Source organism: Muscardinus avellanarius (assembly GCF_963383645.1).
Source record: "Muscardinus avellanarius genome assembly, chromosome: 7".
NCBI lineage: Eukaryota > Metazoa > Chordata > Mammalia > Rodentia > Gliridae > Muscardinus > Muscardinus avellanarius.
This window is the reverse complement of record NC_137793.1, coordinates 36343380-36362186: the sequence shown is the minus strand read 5'-3', so window position 1 is coordinate 36362186 and position 18807 is coordinate 36343380. Positions and strand designations below refer to the sequence as shown.

The 18807-nt window shown below is 41.2% G+C and overlaps 1 protein-coding gene across 1 annotated transcript in view; it reads left to right on the top strand.

Annotated features, from left to right (window-relative positions):
• Nucleotides 1–264: 264 nt before the first annotated feature.
• Nucleotides 265–18807, top strand: part of SLC12A2 (solute carrier family 12 member 2) — a gene marked incomplete at both ends in the record, with an annotated part of 110634 nt that continues 92091 nt past the window's right edge. The window contains one exon of the mRNA XM_080698927.1: nt 265–942. Within this exon, the coding sequence (XP_080555053.1) occupies nt 265–942 (678 nt within the window). The remainder of the gene's footprint in view (nt 943–18807) is intronic.

Here is an 18807-nt window from a genome sequence, read left to right as displayed (position 1 = left end):
GGGGCGGGCAGGGGGCGGGCCCAGCGCAGGCCACGCCCCCCGCGTGCCGGGCCGCCGCGCCGAGCCTTTAAACCGCGGCCCGCCCGCGCCCGCCGCACTCGCGCCCGGCTCGGCAGCTGGCGGTGTGGGGCCGCGCGCGGGCGGCAGCGGAGCGGTCTCGCCGGCCTCGCCTCCAGTGGCCGCGCACCCGCGGCCGGCCGAGTGGCGGAGGCGCGCAGCCCGCGGCGTTCGCCCGACTCCGCGGCTTCCCAGCGTCGGGCGGCAATGGAGCCGCGGCCCACGGCGCCCTCCTCCGGGGCCGGGGCGCCGCCGCTGGCCGCCGCCGGCGTGGACCTGCCGGGCACCGCGGCGCCCTCCGCGCCCGAGGATGCTGCGGCGGCGGCGGGCCGGGGCGAGGGCGCGGCGGCGGCGGGGGACGGGCTGGGCAGACCCCTGGGGCCCACCCCGAGCCAGAGCCGCTTCCAGGTGGACCCGGTGTCCGAGAGCGCCGGGCGGGCGGCGGCGGCGGCGGCCGCGGCGGCGGCGGGCGGCAAGGAGACCCCCGCGGACGGGAAGGCCGGCGGCGAGAGCGGGTCGGCCAAGGGCAGCGAGGAAGCCAAGGGCCGCTTCCGCGTGAACTTCGTGGACCCGGCCGCCTCCTCGTCCGCGGACGACAGCCTGTCGGATGCCGCGGGGGTCGGCGGCGACGGGCCCAACGTGAGCTTCCAGAACGGCGGGGACACGGTGCTGAGCGAGGGCAGCAGCCTGCACTCGGGCGGCGGCAGCGGCCACCACCAGCACTACTACTACGATACCCACACCAACACCTACTACCTGCGCACCTTCGGCCACAACACCATGGACGCCGTGCCCAGGATCGACCACTACCGGCACACAGTCGCGCAGCTGGGCGAGAAGCTGCTCCGGCCCAGCCTGGCGGAGCTCCACGACGAGCTGGAGAAGGTGAGCTCGCGCGGCCGCCTCCCCGTCCATCCCCTCGTGCGCGCTGGCCGCGGGACGTGGCCGCCGGCTCTCCCGGGCGAGGTGGCGGGAGTGGACGCGCGCGGCGGGCTCGCCGGCATCACCGGATTCAGCTGTCAAGGGTGGCGGTGCAGTGGAACGTAACTTAATCTCTTAAAAGTTTGCAGCGGATTAGGCCGGTTACATGATATTGGAGAGGCTGCATTGAACAGCCTTCCCTGTTGAGTTATATAGGTCGTGTACAGTATCCTTCTCACCCGCACTTGGTCAGTTACCACCTCTCTCCGAGTTTACAGTTGGGTTTGTGGGTTCAGAGCAGGAAGCATGCCAGAGGTGTAGGTGAGGACCTCTCTCGGGAGAGGGTGGAGAGCACATACCATCTGTGCCCTTTTTAGATTGCAGACTATGGCTTGTGTACACCCATTAGGGATCCCAGGAGTGGAAACGTCGGTGTTTTAGGGAAAAGTCTTAATAGGGTGGGTGTGTATATGTGCCATCAATTATTAAAGCTCAAGTTTTTGCAGTGTTGAATATGCAAAGGATTGTAGGAATCTTGTTCCTGTTAATGGCGTAAATTTAGTTTTTATAACGTAAACCTTTTATAACGTAAACCTTTTGGAAGGTGGCTATATCAGAAAAATTTGGCGGAGGGGCAAGTCGTTTAAAAAGAGAGGCACAGAATTTTTTTTTCCATAGTGGGTATTCAGAGAGACCTTCTGGGGGTCTTAGCACAAGTGCTTATACTTTCTGAACAGAAAACCATTCCCATACACTCTTACTGACTTTAGTAACTGTTGGTTTTTAACGTGCCTGTAAGACATTTCTCAGAGTACAAAACCATTATTTTTAGCCGGGCGTGGTGGTGCACGCTTGTAATCCCAGCTCTCGGGAGGCTGAGGCAGGAGGATCGCACAGGTTCAAAGCCAGCCTCAGCTACTTAGGCTCTCAGCAACTTAGACCCTGTTTCCAAATAAAGTATAAAATAGGTCTGGGAGTATAGCCCGGAGGTAGAAAAGCCTCTGGGTTCCACCCCCAGTATCACCAAAAATACAAAAAAAAAAAAAACCCCAATTTATTTTGAGATAATATTGATGCTTTTGAGACTAGATTAATATATAACTTTTTATGATGTCCAGTTACTTGAAGTCTGCCTTTCTGAAAGTATATAGTGACTATGTTGATGGAATTTTGTGAATGCAGTTGGTACCACATAGGTTGAAATGATCATAGTGTAGAAAAGTTAAATTTAGAGCCTGTGATTTCTGTTGGATTTGATCTCATATAGTAATTTCATTAAAGACTTGTCTTAACATTTGATAAAGTAACATTTATAGTTAAATAACTGCATAGGTACCAACCCTTACAGCTTATTGATTGTTTAAAAGCCTGACATTTAACTTTAGATAATACTACTACTGTTCCCGTTGTGGAATTTTGTCATACAGAAGCCAAACAATTTCTAAAACACTTTTTTTCTTCAAGCCTTCAAATCACTGTAGACTAAAGTATTTCTGGAGTTGGTAATTTTCCTTTTCTTAGAGCACTTTTGCTACTCAAAACTTTAGACAAGCATATTTCAGATTCATTTCACCAAACTTAAGGATTTTATCAGTTAGGCAGGCTGTCTTTAAAACCTGTAAGTTTTACCCGGGCGTGGTGGCCCAAGCTTGTAATCCTAGCACTTGGTAGGCTGAGACAGGAGGATTGCTCATGTTCGAAGTTAGCACTCAGCTATTATTTAGTGAGGCTCTCAGCAACTTAGGCTCTGTTTCTAAATAAAATATAAATTAGGTGTGGGAGTGTAGGCCAGGGGTAGAAAGCCCCTAGGTTCTACCCCAAGTACCACCAAAAAAAAAAAAAAAAACAAAAAAAAAACTATAAATTTTAGAAAAGCATTAAATTGAGGGCTATTACTTACCTTGAACTTGTGTATTTTTCAGAGAGGTTTTGTTAAGTTAAATTCTGTTAGTAACGAAGCACTTTAGATTCTATAAGACTTTAGGCTTATTTAGTATTTGAATTTTTGTTTTTGACTGTCAATGTCCAGTTTCCAGCATCTAATAAACAACACCCAGCGGGTGTGGTGGCAAATGTCTATAATCCCAGTATTTGACAGGATTACAGATTCAAGGCCAGTGTGATAAATTAGAGACCCTTTTTCAAAATAAAAAAGAATTGGGCTAGGGTTGTAGCTCAGAGTTAGAATGACCTTGGGTTCAATCTCCAGTACCACAAAAAAATATGCCTACATACATACAGTAGAACACTTACTTGTATTTTTAGTTACCTAGTAAATTAAGAAGTCACCCAACACTTGGGCCCCATCTTCCTTAGCTTTGAGGATTATTGTGAAGATTAAGAAGTAAGTACAATAAAAGGGCCATGGTCAGTACTTGGCAAAATAATGTTGAGTGTAGCTACTATTTTGCTCTTATACTGACCCTATTTATTTATTTATTTATTTATTTATTTATTTATTTATTTGCGGTACTGAGGATGGAACCCAGGGGCTTTCTACCTCTGAGCTACACCCTCAGCCCGATTTTTTTATTCTTTATTTTGAAACAGGGTCTCACTGATTTACAAAAGGCCTCATTAAGTAGTAGCTGATTCTGGCCTTGAGCCATGATCTTCCTGTCTCAGGCTTTCAAATGCTGGGATTACTAGTATGTACCACCATGCCCGGCATACTGACCCTTTAGAAAGGCTAAATTTGGACTTTAGGATTTTAGCTTTTTATTATCTTAATTCCTACAATATTAGATGAATATAGTTTATGAAGTGTTAAATTCAGAGTTTCATTTATGCAACAGGTAATGAATTCTTTGTAGTTTTTTACATTGCTTTGTGAATGCTAGTCAAATACTCTACCACTAAACTACACCCCTACTCAGATTCTTTGAGTTTGGTTGGATTCATAACCACACATTGAGGATAATTTTGCTTAGAATTTTAACAGATGTGTTAAAAACATACGTGTGATTTTCAGTAGGTAAATATGGTCATGCACCACTGTTGGCAAGGGATGTATGATAACATAGGGTGACTAGATCCCCCAAAGTTGTTCCTAGTCTGTCAAGATTGACTTGTCTCCATAAACCTTGTCTACTGTTTCTAGTTGATGGTGAATTATATGTAGGATTTCTGTAACATTTAATTCTAGTATTTGACCGATTGTCACATACTCTACACTAAGTGCTTTAGTATCTTCTATGGATCTAACTCTTAGGAACTTTGGAAGAACAAAATAAGTAAAGGTAAGTGCTCTAGGAACTTGTTAGCGGAAAGAACTATATTATCTTCCTTCTACTTGAATTATTTTTTTTCCTTCCCTGTACTGGGAATTGAACCCAGGGCCATTCTACTTCTGAGCTACACCTCCAGCTCTATTTTGTGTGTGTGTGTGTGTGTGTGTGTGTGTGTGTGTGTGTGTGTGTGGTACTGGGGATAGAACCCAGGGGCTCTACCTCTGGACTATACCCTCAGACCTGTTTTATATCTCATTTCGAAACAGAGTCTCACTAAGTTTCTGAGATCCTTACTCACTAAGCTGCTGAGGTTGGCTTCAAACCTGTGATCTCCTGTCTCAGCCTCACAAGTACTGGGATTGGGAGCGTACGCCACTATGCCCAGCTTCATCTCCAGCTCTATTTTTAATTCTTTATTTTGAAACAGGTTCTTACCATATTGTGGAGGGCCTCACTAAGTAGCTGAGGCTGGCAGTGAACCTGTGATCCTCCTGCCTCAGGCTTCCAAGTAATGGGATTACAAGTGTGCGCCACCATGCCCAGCTTTAAATTCCTTTCATTGCTCCGTATTGTGAACTTTTAAAAGTATTTTGCCTAAATGTCCAACTCTAGAGGAACAGATATCTTTGCTACATTTTGCTGTAATACACAGCCATTCTTGAACCAACACTTATGAACTTTCAAGTTTTAAGTATTTATTGGGGGTGTTGTTAACATGCTGTGATACCATGTGATGATGGGTGATAACAGTAATTAGCAAATCAGATACTGCCTCTGCCTAGACAGAAATTAACCAAATAAAGAACATCATGACAAATTATTTTTTCAGTGCTTTGAAAGAAAACTTTGCTAGTGAGGATATATTCCAACCTAATTTTAATTGGATTTTGGGAAAGAATAAGTGTGACAGTGGGAACATGCAGAATAAGTTGATGATAGGATGAAATGACTAATCCAGTGAAATGCCATATGTAAAAGGACTGAGGTGGAAAAGAGTGGTATGTCCAAAGAACTAAAAAGGGGCCAGTACATCTTACTATAAATATAGTAGAAAGCTAATTAAAGGATTTTGTGTGAGGGGGCCATGGAGTCCATTTAGTTTAAACATCACTGACTATCGAGTGGAGGATGGGTTGGCAGGGGCAGGAATGGAAACAGAGACCCAAGTTGTCACTGTGGTCTTGGCTAGAGACAGTAAGGGTTGGTGGCAGGATATCTTGGATGTGGTTGGTTGGATTGGGTACAGACCTGAGAGAGAAGCTGACACCCAGGTTTTGGATGTGAACCAATGAATAGATAGAGATGGTGGTACTGTTGCCTGAGGTGAAAGGTGGGGAAGGGAATTCTATTTGAGTAGCATGTAAGGCATCTTATTCTAAAAATTATTGGGAAGAGGAGGGATGGAGATACGTGTGTGTGTGTGTGTGTGTGTGTGTGTGTGTGTGTTATACACACAGATGGTAATTTAAAGTCATGGACATAAGTATTTAAGGAGAGTGGGTAAGGGAATAGAAAACAGGGTCAGGGATTGGTCATATAGAACACCTAAAAGTGAGTTAGATATCAAACTGATAGACTGGTGACAAATAGTCATGTGGAAAGCAGTATTCAGAAAGCTGAGAGAAAAGAGGTTTTTTTTTTTTTTTTTTTCTTGGTATGATACTGGGGATTTAAACCAGGGGCTTTCTACCTCTGAGCTATCCCCAGCCTATTTTTATTCTTTACTTTGAAACAGGGTCTCACCATTTGTGAAGGGCTTTACAAGTTACTGAGGTTGGCCATGAACCTGCAATCCTCATGTCTCAGCTTCCCAAGTACTGGGATTACAAGTGTGCACCATCATCCCTGGCTCAGGAAAGAGTTTTAAAGGAGGCAGAAACTTCAGAACTGATGCTAGCAATTTTTAATGTTTTTTTTTTTTTTTTAATGAAATTACGTTAAGCCAGGCATGGTGGTGCATTCTTGTAATCCCAGTACTTGGGAGGCTGAGATAGGATGATCGCACAGGTTCGAAGCCAACCTCAGCTACTTAGTGAGGCTCTCAGCAACTTAGTGAGACCCTGTTTCCAAATAAAATATAAAGTGGGTCAGGGAGGATAGCCCAGAGGTAGAAAGCCCCTGGGTTCCACCCCCAGTACCAAAAAAGAAAGAAAAAAAGAAATTATGTCAAAGAAGTGGTTTCTGCTTCTATAAGTTAACTAAGAAGTGGGGTGTATCATTAAAGTATTTGATGGACAACTTTAACATGTCTTATGGGGAGCATGATCAAATGTGAAAAAGTAGAATAGTGAACAGTCCATACTAGCTCCTACTGAATTTAAAGCAGAATCATCATCATCATCACTATTTTTTTGAAGTGCTGGAGGTCAAATTCTTGCTTGGAAAGTGCTGTACTACTGAGCTACACCTCTATTTTAGAGCCCTATTGAAAGTTTCTTTTCTTCTCCCCTCCCCACTTTCTCTTTTTCTTTTTTTCCCAAGGGTAGCACTACCTTTGCATACAGCAAGACTTGGAAGTCTTTTGTACATGGCTTCTCTAATTTTGCTTTTCTTGTTAACAAAAGGTAAAGAAGATACACATATTGTCTTTTCACATCTCACTGAGCTTGTTGGTTTTTAAAATTTAATTGCTAAGAAATAGTTTATATAGTCATTTTACTCATGATAAAATGGTCTCATGGAAACAGAAGAGATTGCTTTTAATAGCCATTCTCATTGAAATTAGTAGAGCTGGTAACAGTACAGGCCAGGAATCCAGTACTTGGGAGGCTAAGACAGGAGTATCACAAATTCAAGGCCATTTTCAGCAATTTAGTGAGAGACTGTTTCAAAATAAATAGAAAAAAGGCTACGGGTATAGGTTAGTGATAGAACATCCTTGGGTTCAGCCGCTAGAAACACCCCTACCCAAAATTGCTGGGCTTCACACTCAATTTTTCTGACTGATGCTAGAACAAGTATCTCTAGGTCCTCCTTATCTCATCTTCCTGCCTGTCACCCAGACCTGCTCTAAGATGGAAAGAATGTTGAGGTGAATACATTACCATCATTACTTTTCTACCCTGACCCCCTGACAGTTGAATGATTACATAAGGAAGAGAAATGAGGTATACTTGTGATGATGTAATGATTAGTTAATATGAGTGTCTCTTTCACTGGAATCTGAGCTTCTTTCTCTAATTTCCATATAGAGGATAGGCCCTTAAAAAGATTCATTCACTGGATGTATGGGGGAGGGCAGTTGCTGCCACTTAGCATGGACTTTTAAATAAAACACTAAACAACTGTGGTATTTCCTCTAACACTGGGCAGCTTCTGAGTGAGTGGTGTTGATCCTGTATAAGAAATTTCATACCCTACCAATTTCTTCTGCATATAGCTTGATTGCTTGAAGGTCACCCTGGAGTAACAAGAATGTGTCACATCTAGAATTAGTTTCCAGAACTGAGTAAAGCTGGGACTGCTGTAAAAAGCATTTCTATGTGGTAAACTCAAATGTCTCAGATTTCAGTTTTCCCAGGGGCTCTACCCTGCTAAATCCATGTCATTGACCACTAAAGTCAGGTTTAAACACATATATGCTCCTCAAGTATATACAAACTGACTACCTGGGTAGAAGGAAAGATAAATTTGGGAATGTAAAATACGATTTTTAAAATTTTGTATGCTGCTGTTATGTCTTCTCTGTGTATTTGTGTTCATGCTATCTTGTGAGACTGGAACTTAAGGGTCCAGATTGAGTTGCCTGGTTTTTACAGGCTTAATGTCTTTACATTCATTGGATTTTAGTTATAACTTTCATATATGTATTTGTACTAATCAAGTTGTTCCATGCTGAAGTAAGATAAGTGTTAAATATGCATCAAGTCCTTAGTGAACCTTAACAACAGCCCTGTTCTAAGTGTGCTGAACAAAACTAAGTTATGAGGCCGGGCGTTGGAATGCACGCTTGTAATCCCAGCATTCCGGAGGCTGAGACCTGGAGGATCGTGGTTCGCAGCCAGCCTCAGCTACTTAGTGAGGCCCTCTGCAACTCAGTGAGACTCGGTTTCAAAATAAAGAATAAAAAATAGGGCAGGGGGTGTAGCTCGGAGGTCAAATGCCCCTGGGTTCCATCCCCAGACCTGCAAAAACAAAACAAAACAACAACAAAAACAACAAAACTAAGTTATGGGACTTTCATTCCACTTGCAGGAGACAATAAGCAAATAAAAGCTATAGTATCATGAAGAAATGAAAGCAGAGTGAGAAAAAGATGGTGAGACTGAGACAGCTATGTTGATACTCTTTAGACAAATTTGGGAAGAGCTGAGCATGGTGGTGTATGTCTATAATCCCAAAATTTGTGAGGCTCAGACAGAAGGATCCCAGATTCAAGGCCAGCCAGAGCAACTTAGCAAGACTCTCAGCAACTTAGAATGTCCCAGGGCTCAACCTCCAGTACCAAAAGGTAAATGGAGTAGTTAGGGAAGGCCTCTTTGACTTAAGAGCGGACACTGTGAGCAGCTGCACGATCATCCCCTTGCAAGTATCATGAAGATCTCTCTTGTAAGACATGGGACTATGCTTGGTGTAATTAAAAGATAAGGGGTCCATTAAGACTGAGGTCAGAGGCTAGTGAGGACCTAGCAGTGTAGAACCTTATAGTGCTTGATAAATACTTAAGGTTTTAATTTGAGTGACATAGGAAGGCATTAGAAGGATTTGAGCACAGAGTTGATGTGATCTGACTTATGTCTTTAAAATATCACTGATCACCATTTGGAGAATATACCATGAGGGGGTAAAGGTGGAAGCTTGGATACCAGTTAGAAGCACTGGTTCAAATAAAGATGCTTTTTACCAAGGTGTTGTAGTTGGTAGAATGAGAGGTGTTCAGATGCTGTAGTTTTCAAAGAGAGTTGTTGAGATTTCCTAGTGGTCTGAATGAAGAGTATATCTATGGAAAGAGTAATGGCATAGGGCAGACTGGGAAGAACGGGTTTAGGAGGTAGACTCATTAGGTTTTGTTCTAAAATTTAGTTTTATAACAAGGCAGACATACAGAATTGCAGCTACTGATTTGTTACATTATAGTACTTAAGAAAATAGCTTTTATTTGTAAAAGAAAAATGTGTTTTTGTTCTTTACCATGGAAAACCCAGTATATTTTCAAATAGAGTACAAAGAAATGGTGAACTAGTGGGTTGATTCCACAAAGTGAAAGAGAGAAAAGGTAGACAGGTAGAACTACTTAAATAATAAAACACATCAGAGGTATTCCATTTAAAATACCAAAGCTATAATCTGCTGATGACTTTTTAATTCTCTTATTCATTATAACCTTTACCAATGCTGTCTTAAAGCTATTATGAGATTCTTGGAGCTGACAGAGAACTTGAAGATTTCTAATAAGAAATAGAGAATCTGAAAAGCAAACATAGCTTAGTGGAAGCTGGGATTTGGGATGCATGCCTATAATCCTAGTTACTCTGGAGCCTGAGAAGGTCAATTGAGTCCATGAATTTGAGACCAGCCTGGGCAGAATGATGAAGCTGTATTTCAAGAACCCAAAGAATAAAACAACAACCCAATAACAACCAAAATAGCTTAGTGGGTTTTTGACCCTCTGCAGAAACTAATTATGGCTGGTGTGTTCATAAATTACTCATTATGCTTTTCCTGAACATTTGTTAATTAGATCTAGACTAAAAATTCTAGAAAACTCTGGGATTGATCTTTGATGGGTTGTTGAAAATTAGTTCCTCTAAGGTTTTTTTTTTAACTCTGTTTGATATCATGTTGAAGATTTTTTTTGGTTTGGGTTTGGTGTTGTTTTTTTTTTTGGGGGGGGGTGATTTTGGTAGGGCAAGCTTAGGTACTCCAGTGAGGGAAGACTTAAAGGACCTATGAGTATCCTGAGCATCTGAGAACCAGGAAAGATAATTACAACAGACTTAGTTATAGAAAGTTAACAGCTGACAGTGTGTTGGGGAAAAAGTAGGAAACTCCACAGAACATAACTTGAGCTGATGGCTCCCGTCCCACATTCAGACTAACACTCATTATGATTATGGCTTTGTGGCATTAAAAGTCCTTATCAGCACTGTTCAGTAGAAATATATGAGCCACATACACAGTTGAAATGTTCCTAGTAGCCACATTGAAAAAAGTAAAAGGGCTAGAGATAGAGCTTAGTGCTATGGTGCTTGTCTAGCTTGATGTGCCACAATAAACCATCCTAATGCTTTCAGACCTCCTAAACAATAATAGACTTTACCATTTTAAAAATTAAGCTTTAGCGCTTGGGAGGCTGAGACAGGAGGATCACATGGGTCGGAAGCTAGACTCAGCTACTTAGTGAGGCTCTCAGCAACTTAGTGACACCCTGTTTCCAAATAAAATATAAAATAGGTCTGGGAGTATAGCCCGGAGGTAGAAAGCCTCCACCCCCAGTAACCCCCCCCCTCCACAAATTAAGCTTTACAATAAACAACTTTGTGTGTATGTATGTGTGTGTGTGTGTGTGTGTGTGGTACTGGGGATGGAACCCAGGGGCACATTCTACCTTCTGAGCTGCACCCACAGCCCTTATTTTTAGTGTTTTTATTTTTGAAACAGGGTCTCACTGAGTTGCTAAAGGCCTCACTAGTAGCTGAGGCTGTTCTCGAACTGCAATCCTCAGGTCCCTGCCTCTTACATGTTATGATTACAAGCGTGTGCCACCATCTCGCCTGGCTTACAATAAACAACTTTTGATTTTATAGGAAGATTAATTTTCTTTTGGAAATTGAAGTGTGAGTTTGCTTTTCTTATTCACCAATTTGAATCTCACATTGCCGGAATTGTATACTTAAAGCATTTCCAAAGATTTTTGTTTGTTTGTCTGTTTTTTTTTTTTTTTTTTTTTTTTGTGGGTCTGGGGATGGAACCCAGGGGGGGCATTCAACCACCGAGCTACACCCCCTGCCCTATTTTTTATTCTTTATTTTGAAACAGGGTCTCACTGAGTTGCAGAGGGCCTCACTAAGTAGCTGATGCTGTCCACAAACTGCAATCCTCTGGTCTCAGCCTCCGGAATGCTGGGATTACAAGCGTGAGCCACCATGTCTGGCCCAAAGATGTGTTTTAAAAGGGAAATGTTTTCTGGCAAAGTTGGTAGGGATTAGTATTATAAATTTCTAGAAATAATAGATTTGGCTTAAAAGTGGCTTAAAGAAAATACTGTCTCACCTATTTTAGTCCCAATTATTTGGCAGATTTCCTGATTAAAAACAGCTGAGATCCAATAATTAAGCAAAACAATAACCAGTAGTCTTTCTCATCAGAGAGTTTCACTGCACCATGATTTGGAGATAGTGTAGTTATACTTTGTACATAGTTTATAGAAAAGTAGATGTCTGCCGTGGAGGGTTTGCACAGTCCTATATTCCCAGTATTTGGAAGTCAAAAACAGGAGGAAGGCAGATTCAATGTCAGTCACAGCAACTGAGTAAGGCCCTGTTTCAAAATTTTTAGAATGGCAGAGGGTGGAGGGGAGCTGAGGATGCAGCCTGGAGGTAGAGTCTGGGTTCAATCTTCAGTACCAACCACTGCCCCCCAAAACAACCCCCAAGAAATATGGCTCTCAGATTTCCAGAATACAGGTGGATTGGAAGCAAAAATGAACACTGGCAGAGTTATATTGAGAAGAGCGAGTGAGCGAGCGAGCATGGGCAGTTGAGCACAAGTGAGCGTACCTTGCAAAGATAGAAGATAAAGAAATCGAGCCCGACATGGTAATCTCAGCATTTGGGAGGCTGAGACAGGAGGATCGCTGTTTGCGGACAGCCTCAGCTACTTAGTAAGGCTTTCTGCAACTTAGTGAGACCCTGTTTCAAAATAAAGAATAAAATATAGGGAAGGAGGTATAGCTTGTAGGTCGAATGCCCCTGGGTTCCATCCCCAGATACATACACACACACACACACACACACACACACACACACAAATTGTGGCCAGGCTGATCGCGCATGCTTGTAATCTCAGCATTCATTCTGGAGGTTGAGACAGGAGGATCACTGTCTCAGGTGATCCTAAAAACAGCCTTAGCTACTTAGGCCCTTTGCAACTTATTGAGACCCTGTTTCAAAATAAAGAATAAAAACATAAGGCTGGGGTGTAGCTCAAAGGTAGAATTCCCTTGGGTTCTATACCCAGTACAGCCAAAAAAAAAAAAAAAAAAAAAAATCACAAAAAGCATAAAGTTCTCAGACATTAATATCTAACATATTAAATTATGTTAGATATTATGTTAGATACTATGTTAATCTTAGAGAAGATCCAGGGATAGGACTTAGGTTTTGATCATTGCAACTGCATCTAAGGCTGGTACAAAATCACAATTCTTTTGATGATGCTAGGGATTAAACCCGGGGTCCCATGCATTTTAGACAAGTAGTCTACTGCTGAACAACATCCTCAGCCCCCAGAATCAATTCTTTTGAATCCTCAATACAGGGCTAGGTAGGGTGGCGCAATTTTGTAATCCCAGTACTTGGGAGGCTGAGACAGGAGGATCCCAGGTTTGCAGCCAGCCTCTTCTACTTAGTTGAGGCCCTTGGCAATTTAATGAAACCCTGTTTCAAAATGAAGAATAAAAAATAGGGGAGTGTGTATAGCTCAGAGGTAGAATGCCCCTGGGTTCAATCCCCTGTATCACACACACATACACACACAAATTGTTCCAAGGGTTTTAATTTATTTTATATATATAAAATGTATGTTAGCTTTTTGTTGGAAAAAAGCTAAAAAAAAAAAAAAAAAACGGTTATTTTGTCCCATGTTTCAGAGGATTCAGCCCATGGATAGCTAGCTCCATTGCTTTGGGCCTGAGGCAAGGCCAAGCAGGCAGAAAGGCCTGGAGGAGGACGCCTGCTCAATGCAGGGCAGCCAGAAAGGGGGGAGTGTCTGTTTACATTTATCGCGATCGATCCTGCTGTCTTGTTTAATTCAACTTTCCTGCCATCTTTTGTGCTGATCAGATGTTTTTTAGTATTCCATTTTAGTTCTTCCATTGACTTTGTAGTTATCTCTTTGCTTTCTTGCTCTTTCCTTTATTTATCTAGTCCTTGCTCTATTGAGAGAGAATATTAAATTTCATTAGCTGAAGTACAGGAATCTTAAAACAGAATGCCTTTTTCCTTAGTGCCCTTATTGTTATTATAACTGGTAAACCCAGTATACATTGCTGTACTCTTTGCTTTCAACAGTTACATAGCTTTAAAAAAAGAAAAGTGTATATATGTATATTACATATATATGTAATAGAAAATAATTTTTATTGTTTTCATTGCTTAGAGATCTGTGTTTTCATCTGCTACTGCCTCCCTTGCTTGAGCACCTCTTATAATGGAGGTCAGCTGACAACAAATTCTCTAGTTTTTGTTTATCTGAACATGCCGTTATTTAACTTGAGTTTTGAAGGATAGTTTGCTGGGTATAAACTTCTTGACTGACAGGGTTTTCTTCCATCCCTTTAAGTATGCTGTTCCAATGTCTTCTGGCATTCTTTCAGGTAAGAAGTTAGCCTGTTATAGATGGTGTGTTGTTTATACCTGACAGTTTGAAGATTTTCTGATCTTTGGCTTTCAGCAGTTTGTTCCTAAGGGTGTTTTTTATTTTGTGCATTTTGGGTTTAAGTTTCTTGGATCTGTAAGCAAGTGCTTTATATTACTTCTACCTTTCATTTCCATTCTGCTAAGTCCACTTAGTGAATTATTCATCTAAAATATTGTGGTTTTTTTTTAAAAAATTAGTCTAGAATTCTAATTTTTAAAATGTAGCTTGTATTTCTGTTGCCTAGGGTGGACCTGAATTCCTGGACTTAACTAATCCTCTCATCTCAACTACCCAAGTTGCTGGGACCACTGTCACACATACTGTCCCTAGTTTGTCTTATCTGTTTTGAAGACTTTGTTTCCTAAGTCCAACATTTGCGTTCACTTGGAGTTAATTTCTGTGGGTTTTTTTTTTTTTTTTTTTTTTTTTTTTTTTGGTGGTGGTACTGGGGGTGGGACCCAGGGACATTCTAAACCCCCAACTTTATTATTTATTCTTTATTTTGGAATAGGGTCTCACTGACTTGCAGAGGGCCTCACTAAGTAGCTGAGGCTGTCCACAAACCATGATCCTCCTGTCTCAGCCTCCCAAATGTTGTAATTACAAGTGTGTGCCACCATGCCTGGCATGGGGTTAATTTCTAATAACTATTTTTTTTTGTGTGTGTGAATATGGGTAATATTTTTCTATTAGTTATTTGAATGAAAACTGGACATTTAGATAGAAATGCTTTCAGTTGGTTTAAATTATTTTTCTTTTGGGATATTTATTTATTTATTGACTTGGGATTGAACTCGGAGGCATTCTACTGTTGAGCTACACCCAGCTCTTTTTTTTTTTTTTTTTTTTGTGGCACTGGGGATGAAACCCTTCTACCTCCAGGCTACACTCCCAGACCTATTTTATATTTTATTTGGAAACAGGGTCTCTTAAGCCAGCAAGGCTGACTTCGAACCTGCGCGATCCTCCTGTCTGCCTCCCAAGCGGGGGACAAGTGTGCCCCACCATGCCCGGCTAGCCCTATTTTATTTTTAAACAGGGCTCCATAAGTTTCTGAGGTTCTCATTAAGTTAGTTGCTGAGGCTGACTTAAGATGCCTTTCTCCTGTCTGCGCCTCCCATGTGCTGTGATTACAGGCATGTGCCACTGTACTCAGCTTGTTGTTTTAAAAGCCATTTAACCTAGCCGGGCGTAGTGGCGCACACTTGTAATCCTAGCGCTTGGGAGGCTGAGACAGGAGGATTGCATAGGTTCGAAGCCAGCCTCAGCTACGTAGTGAGGCTCTCAGCAACTTAGTGAGACCCTGTTTCCAAATAAAGTCTAAAAATAGGTCTGGGAGTATAGCCCGGAGGTAGAAAGCCTCTGGGTTCTACCCCCAGTACCACACACACACACAAAAATAAATAAAAATAATAAAATAATAAAAAAGCCATTTAACTTACCTTGGTTCAAACTGTATACCAGATTTCTTCTTTCCCCATGCAGTAGCTGATTGTCTCTATTCTCTTTTTATTATCTTACAGCTAGAGGACTCCCTTCTGTAAAGGTTTGGATTTAGCCCTCATGAAAACAAGATAGCAATGGTGGAAGGGGGACAGTGGTTCTCTCCTTGCTTCCTCTTTGTTGGCCAGCCTCCATGACAAGAGATTGGGAGTCTAGCACTTTCCTTCTCTCCTTTCTCACCGCCATGCCCTGAGCCCCACAGACCTGACCTGATGTGTACTGAGCCTCAGAATCTCCAAAAGCTGTGATCAAATGAATCCTCTGTCCTAGTTATATGTTCAGTTGTTTTGGATTATAGCATTGAGAATGTTCATTCAGAAACCTAACAGTTTACATTTTGGTGGCAAACTGAGATTTGAGGACCTATCCTTGCTATTATCCCACTTTTTTTAGAAATTCCCATTTAATTTCCAGTCACTTCACTGTCAGTTGTCCAAGATGCATAGAGTATGGAAGCTACTCAGCTAAAAAGTAGGAGAATTACTTTCTCACTTAAATGCAGGTAAATCTGTCATATTTCCTCTCTTGTCTTTGTTTTAAATTTGCCTCGGGTTCTTTTCCAAGTTATATGGTTGAGCTGTCAAGGTAATCTTTACAAAAAGGACTTGCCACTGCTGACTCTGTTTCCTTACTGAAAATGGGAAAGTAATTGTTACTCATGGTAAAAAATATCATCTATAAGAAGTATATGAATTACCATGCTGTATATCAGATGTATAAAAAATATAGTTTTTGTTATTTCATGCTTTTCCACGCATATTGCTTTTTCTGGTACTAATGCTGTGTTTGTTGTTTCCATTTTGAAACTACTAGTAGTGTATTTCTCTCTGTCTTTCTCAACTTTTGGCTTTTCTTGTTTTTAAAACAAGATATTTTAAAATATAGTTCATACAATTATATTAATATCCGCAAATATAAGTTTTCTGGTAGTTTGAATGCAAATATTTGAATCTTCTAGTTTGTTCACAGTAGCAAGTTGTGTGGGATTTGAAGCAGTGTACACATTACATAATTCTGAATGAATCCTGTTGTAACTCACTTTTGAATAATTAGTAAAGAACATTATGGCTAGGTAGAGGACTGAATTCTTTGACTGCAGTCAGCAGTTCTGACTTGGTTCATTGTAAAGTCACATGATCACACCATCCACTTTTATCTGTGGTACTTGAGTTTTGAGCTTTGCATTAATGCCACTGGATATTAATAGAGCATTGTTAACCAGAGCAGATTGGATTTCTGTAAAACAATACTTTGTTTTGAAAGAGTAGTCTGTATGGGGAAGCATTACACTGAATACACCAATCACCGACAGCACGGATAGGAAATGTTGGTAGCTTTGAGATGATATAATTGGCTAGTACTTGATAGAAAAACTTGTTAGAACAAAAATTGTTAGAATAAGCCCACTAATTTGGTACCTCAATTTGCATATATGTGCACATATTTTTCTTGCTAATTAGCTATTTGAGTAATTAATTAAATACTTATATTAGTATTAAGCAAATGCTGTTCAGCATTAGAAATTTTGCTGTTTAAAGTATTTTTATTGCTAGTTTAAAAGTTTGTTATTAGGATGTAAGTAGCTTTTAAACATTTATGATGTAAAAATTATGGGTTTATTTAACCCAAAAGTTGCTTGCAAACTGAGCAATAAAGTTTTGTTTATCAACAGTACAATGAAATAAAGTTTCCCACTCTTCTCACTATCATTAGCTATGATTTAAATTGTTTCAATAATGCTGAGTTTTACTTCTCAGACATGCAGTCTAACTTTATTGTAGATGGGGTCTTGCTGTAAAGTGGATGACTTTTGCCACTAAAATAAATAAGGAAGGGAGGAGTTTATCTCTTTAAAATTTTTAGTGCCAGCCGGGCGTGGTGGCTCACGCTTGTAATCCCCGCACTTGGGAGGCAGAGACAGGGGGATCACGCAGGTTCCAAGCCAGCCACGTGCGCTGGCTTAGGAGACCCTGTTTCCAAACAAAAATGTAAAAATAGGTCTGGTAGTGTAGCCCGGAGGTAGAAGGGCTTCCAGGAACCCCAGTACACCACACACACACACACACACACACACACACACACACACACACACACACAAATTTAGTGCCAGAAATGTTGCAAATATTTCTAGTAGTATGACTATTGGTCTTCAAAGCCACATTCTTTGCACTATACCCTAAGACTTATCTCTTGTAATTGATAAATCCTTTTTCCTTATGCAAAAGTGACATTGTATATGTATGTAAAAATCAGTGTTTGTTCTAATAGAAGTAATATTAAACACTTCCAATTTTGAATTAGAAGTAGGTATATCATAAAGTCTCGATTAATGATGTTTTGTAGTTTTTTTGTTTCTTGTTTTTTGTTTTTGTTTTTTGGTGGTACTGGGGTTCCTGGAAGCCCTTCTACCTCTGGGCTACACTCCCAGACCTATTTTATACTTTTTAATTTTTGGAAACAGGGCCTCTTAAGCCAGCGTGGCTCACTTCGAACTTGTGTGCTCCTCCTGTCTCCATCTCCCAAGTGTGGGGATTATAAGCATGTGCCACCACGCCCAGCTAGTTTTTTGTATTATGTATTTGTTCAACATCTTTGTGTGGTGTATGTGTGATACTGGCATTGTACTTCTGAGCTACATCCCCAACTTTATTTTTTATTTGTGAACAGTATCTCTGAGTTGCTAAGGCTGGCTCTGACCATGTGATCCTCCTCCCTCAGCCTTGCAAGTACTGGGATTACAAGTGTGTGTCACCAAGCCCAGTTCAACATCCAGTTTTAAACTCACAACATGGTCAACTGCACTAATAGATCATTAAGTTTATTGATATCATATTCTGTTAATGTCAGCCAATGTACCAAGCATTTAATACATTTTATCTTTTATACTTTTTTTGCAGTACTTGGGATGGAACCTAGAGGCATTCTACCTCCGAGCTACACTCCCAGCCCTATTTTTTATTCTTTATTTTGAAATAGGGTCTCACTGAGTTGCAAAGGGCCTCACTAAGTAGCTGAGGCTGTCATGAACTGTGATCCTCCTGTCTCAGCCTTCCAAATGCTGGGATTACAAGCGTGTGCCACCATGCCTGGCTTATCTCTTAAACTTTAAAGAATCTTTTTATTATGGAATATAAAAAGAAGATAAAGCATAAAGGTATAATTTACCTTATCAAGTAGATACCTATGTAAACACAACCCAGACCAAGAATTAGAATGCTGCTGACACCTTCAAAATCTTTTCTGTGCTCCTTTGTAATTTTCCAACAAAGTAGCCACTGCTGCCCTGGTTTAATGATGGTCACTTCTGTGGGTATGGGTCTTGATTTTTTTTAATGGTTTTTGTCGCCCTTATTCCTGAAGACTATTAGTCTTCATGCTTTTTAAAACGTTTTTGTATTTTGTTTTTTTAATCCAGGGGTGCTCTACCACTGAACTGTACCTCTAGCCTGTTTGTTTGTTTATTGAAACAGGGCCTCAATCTGTTGATGAGGCTGACCTTGAGTTTGTGATCTTCCTA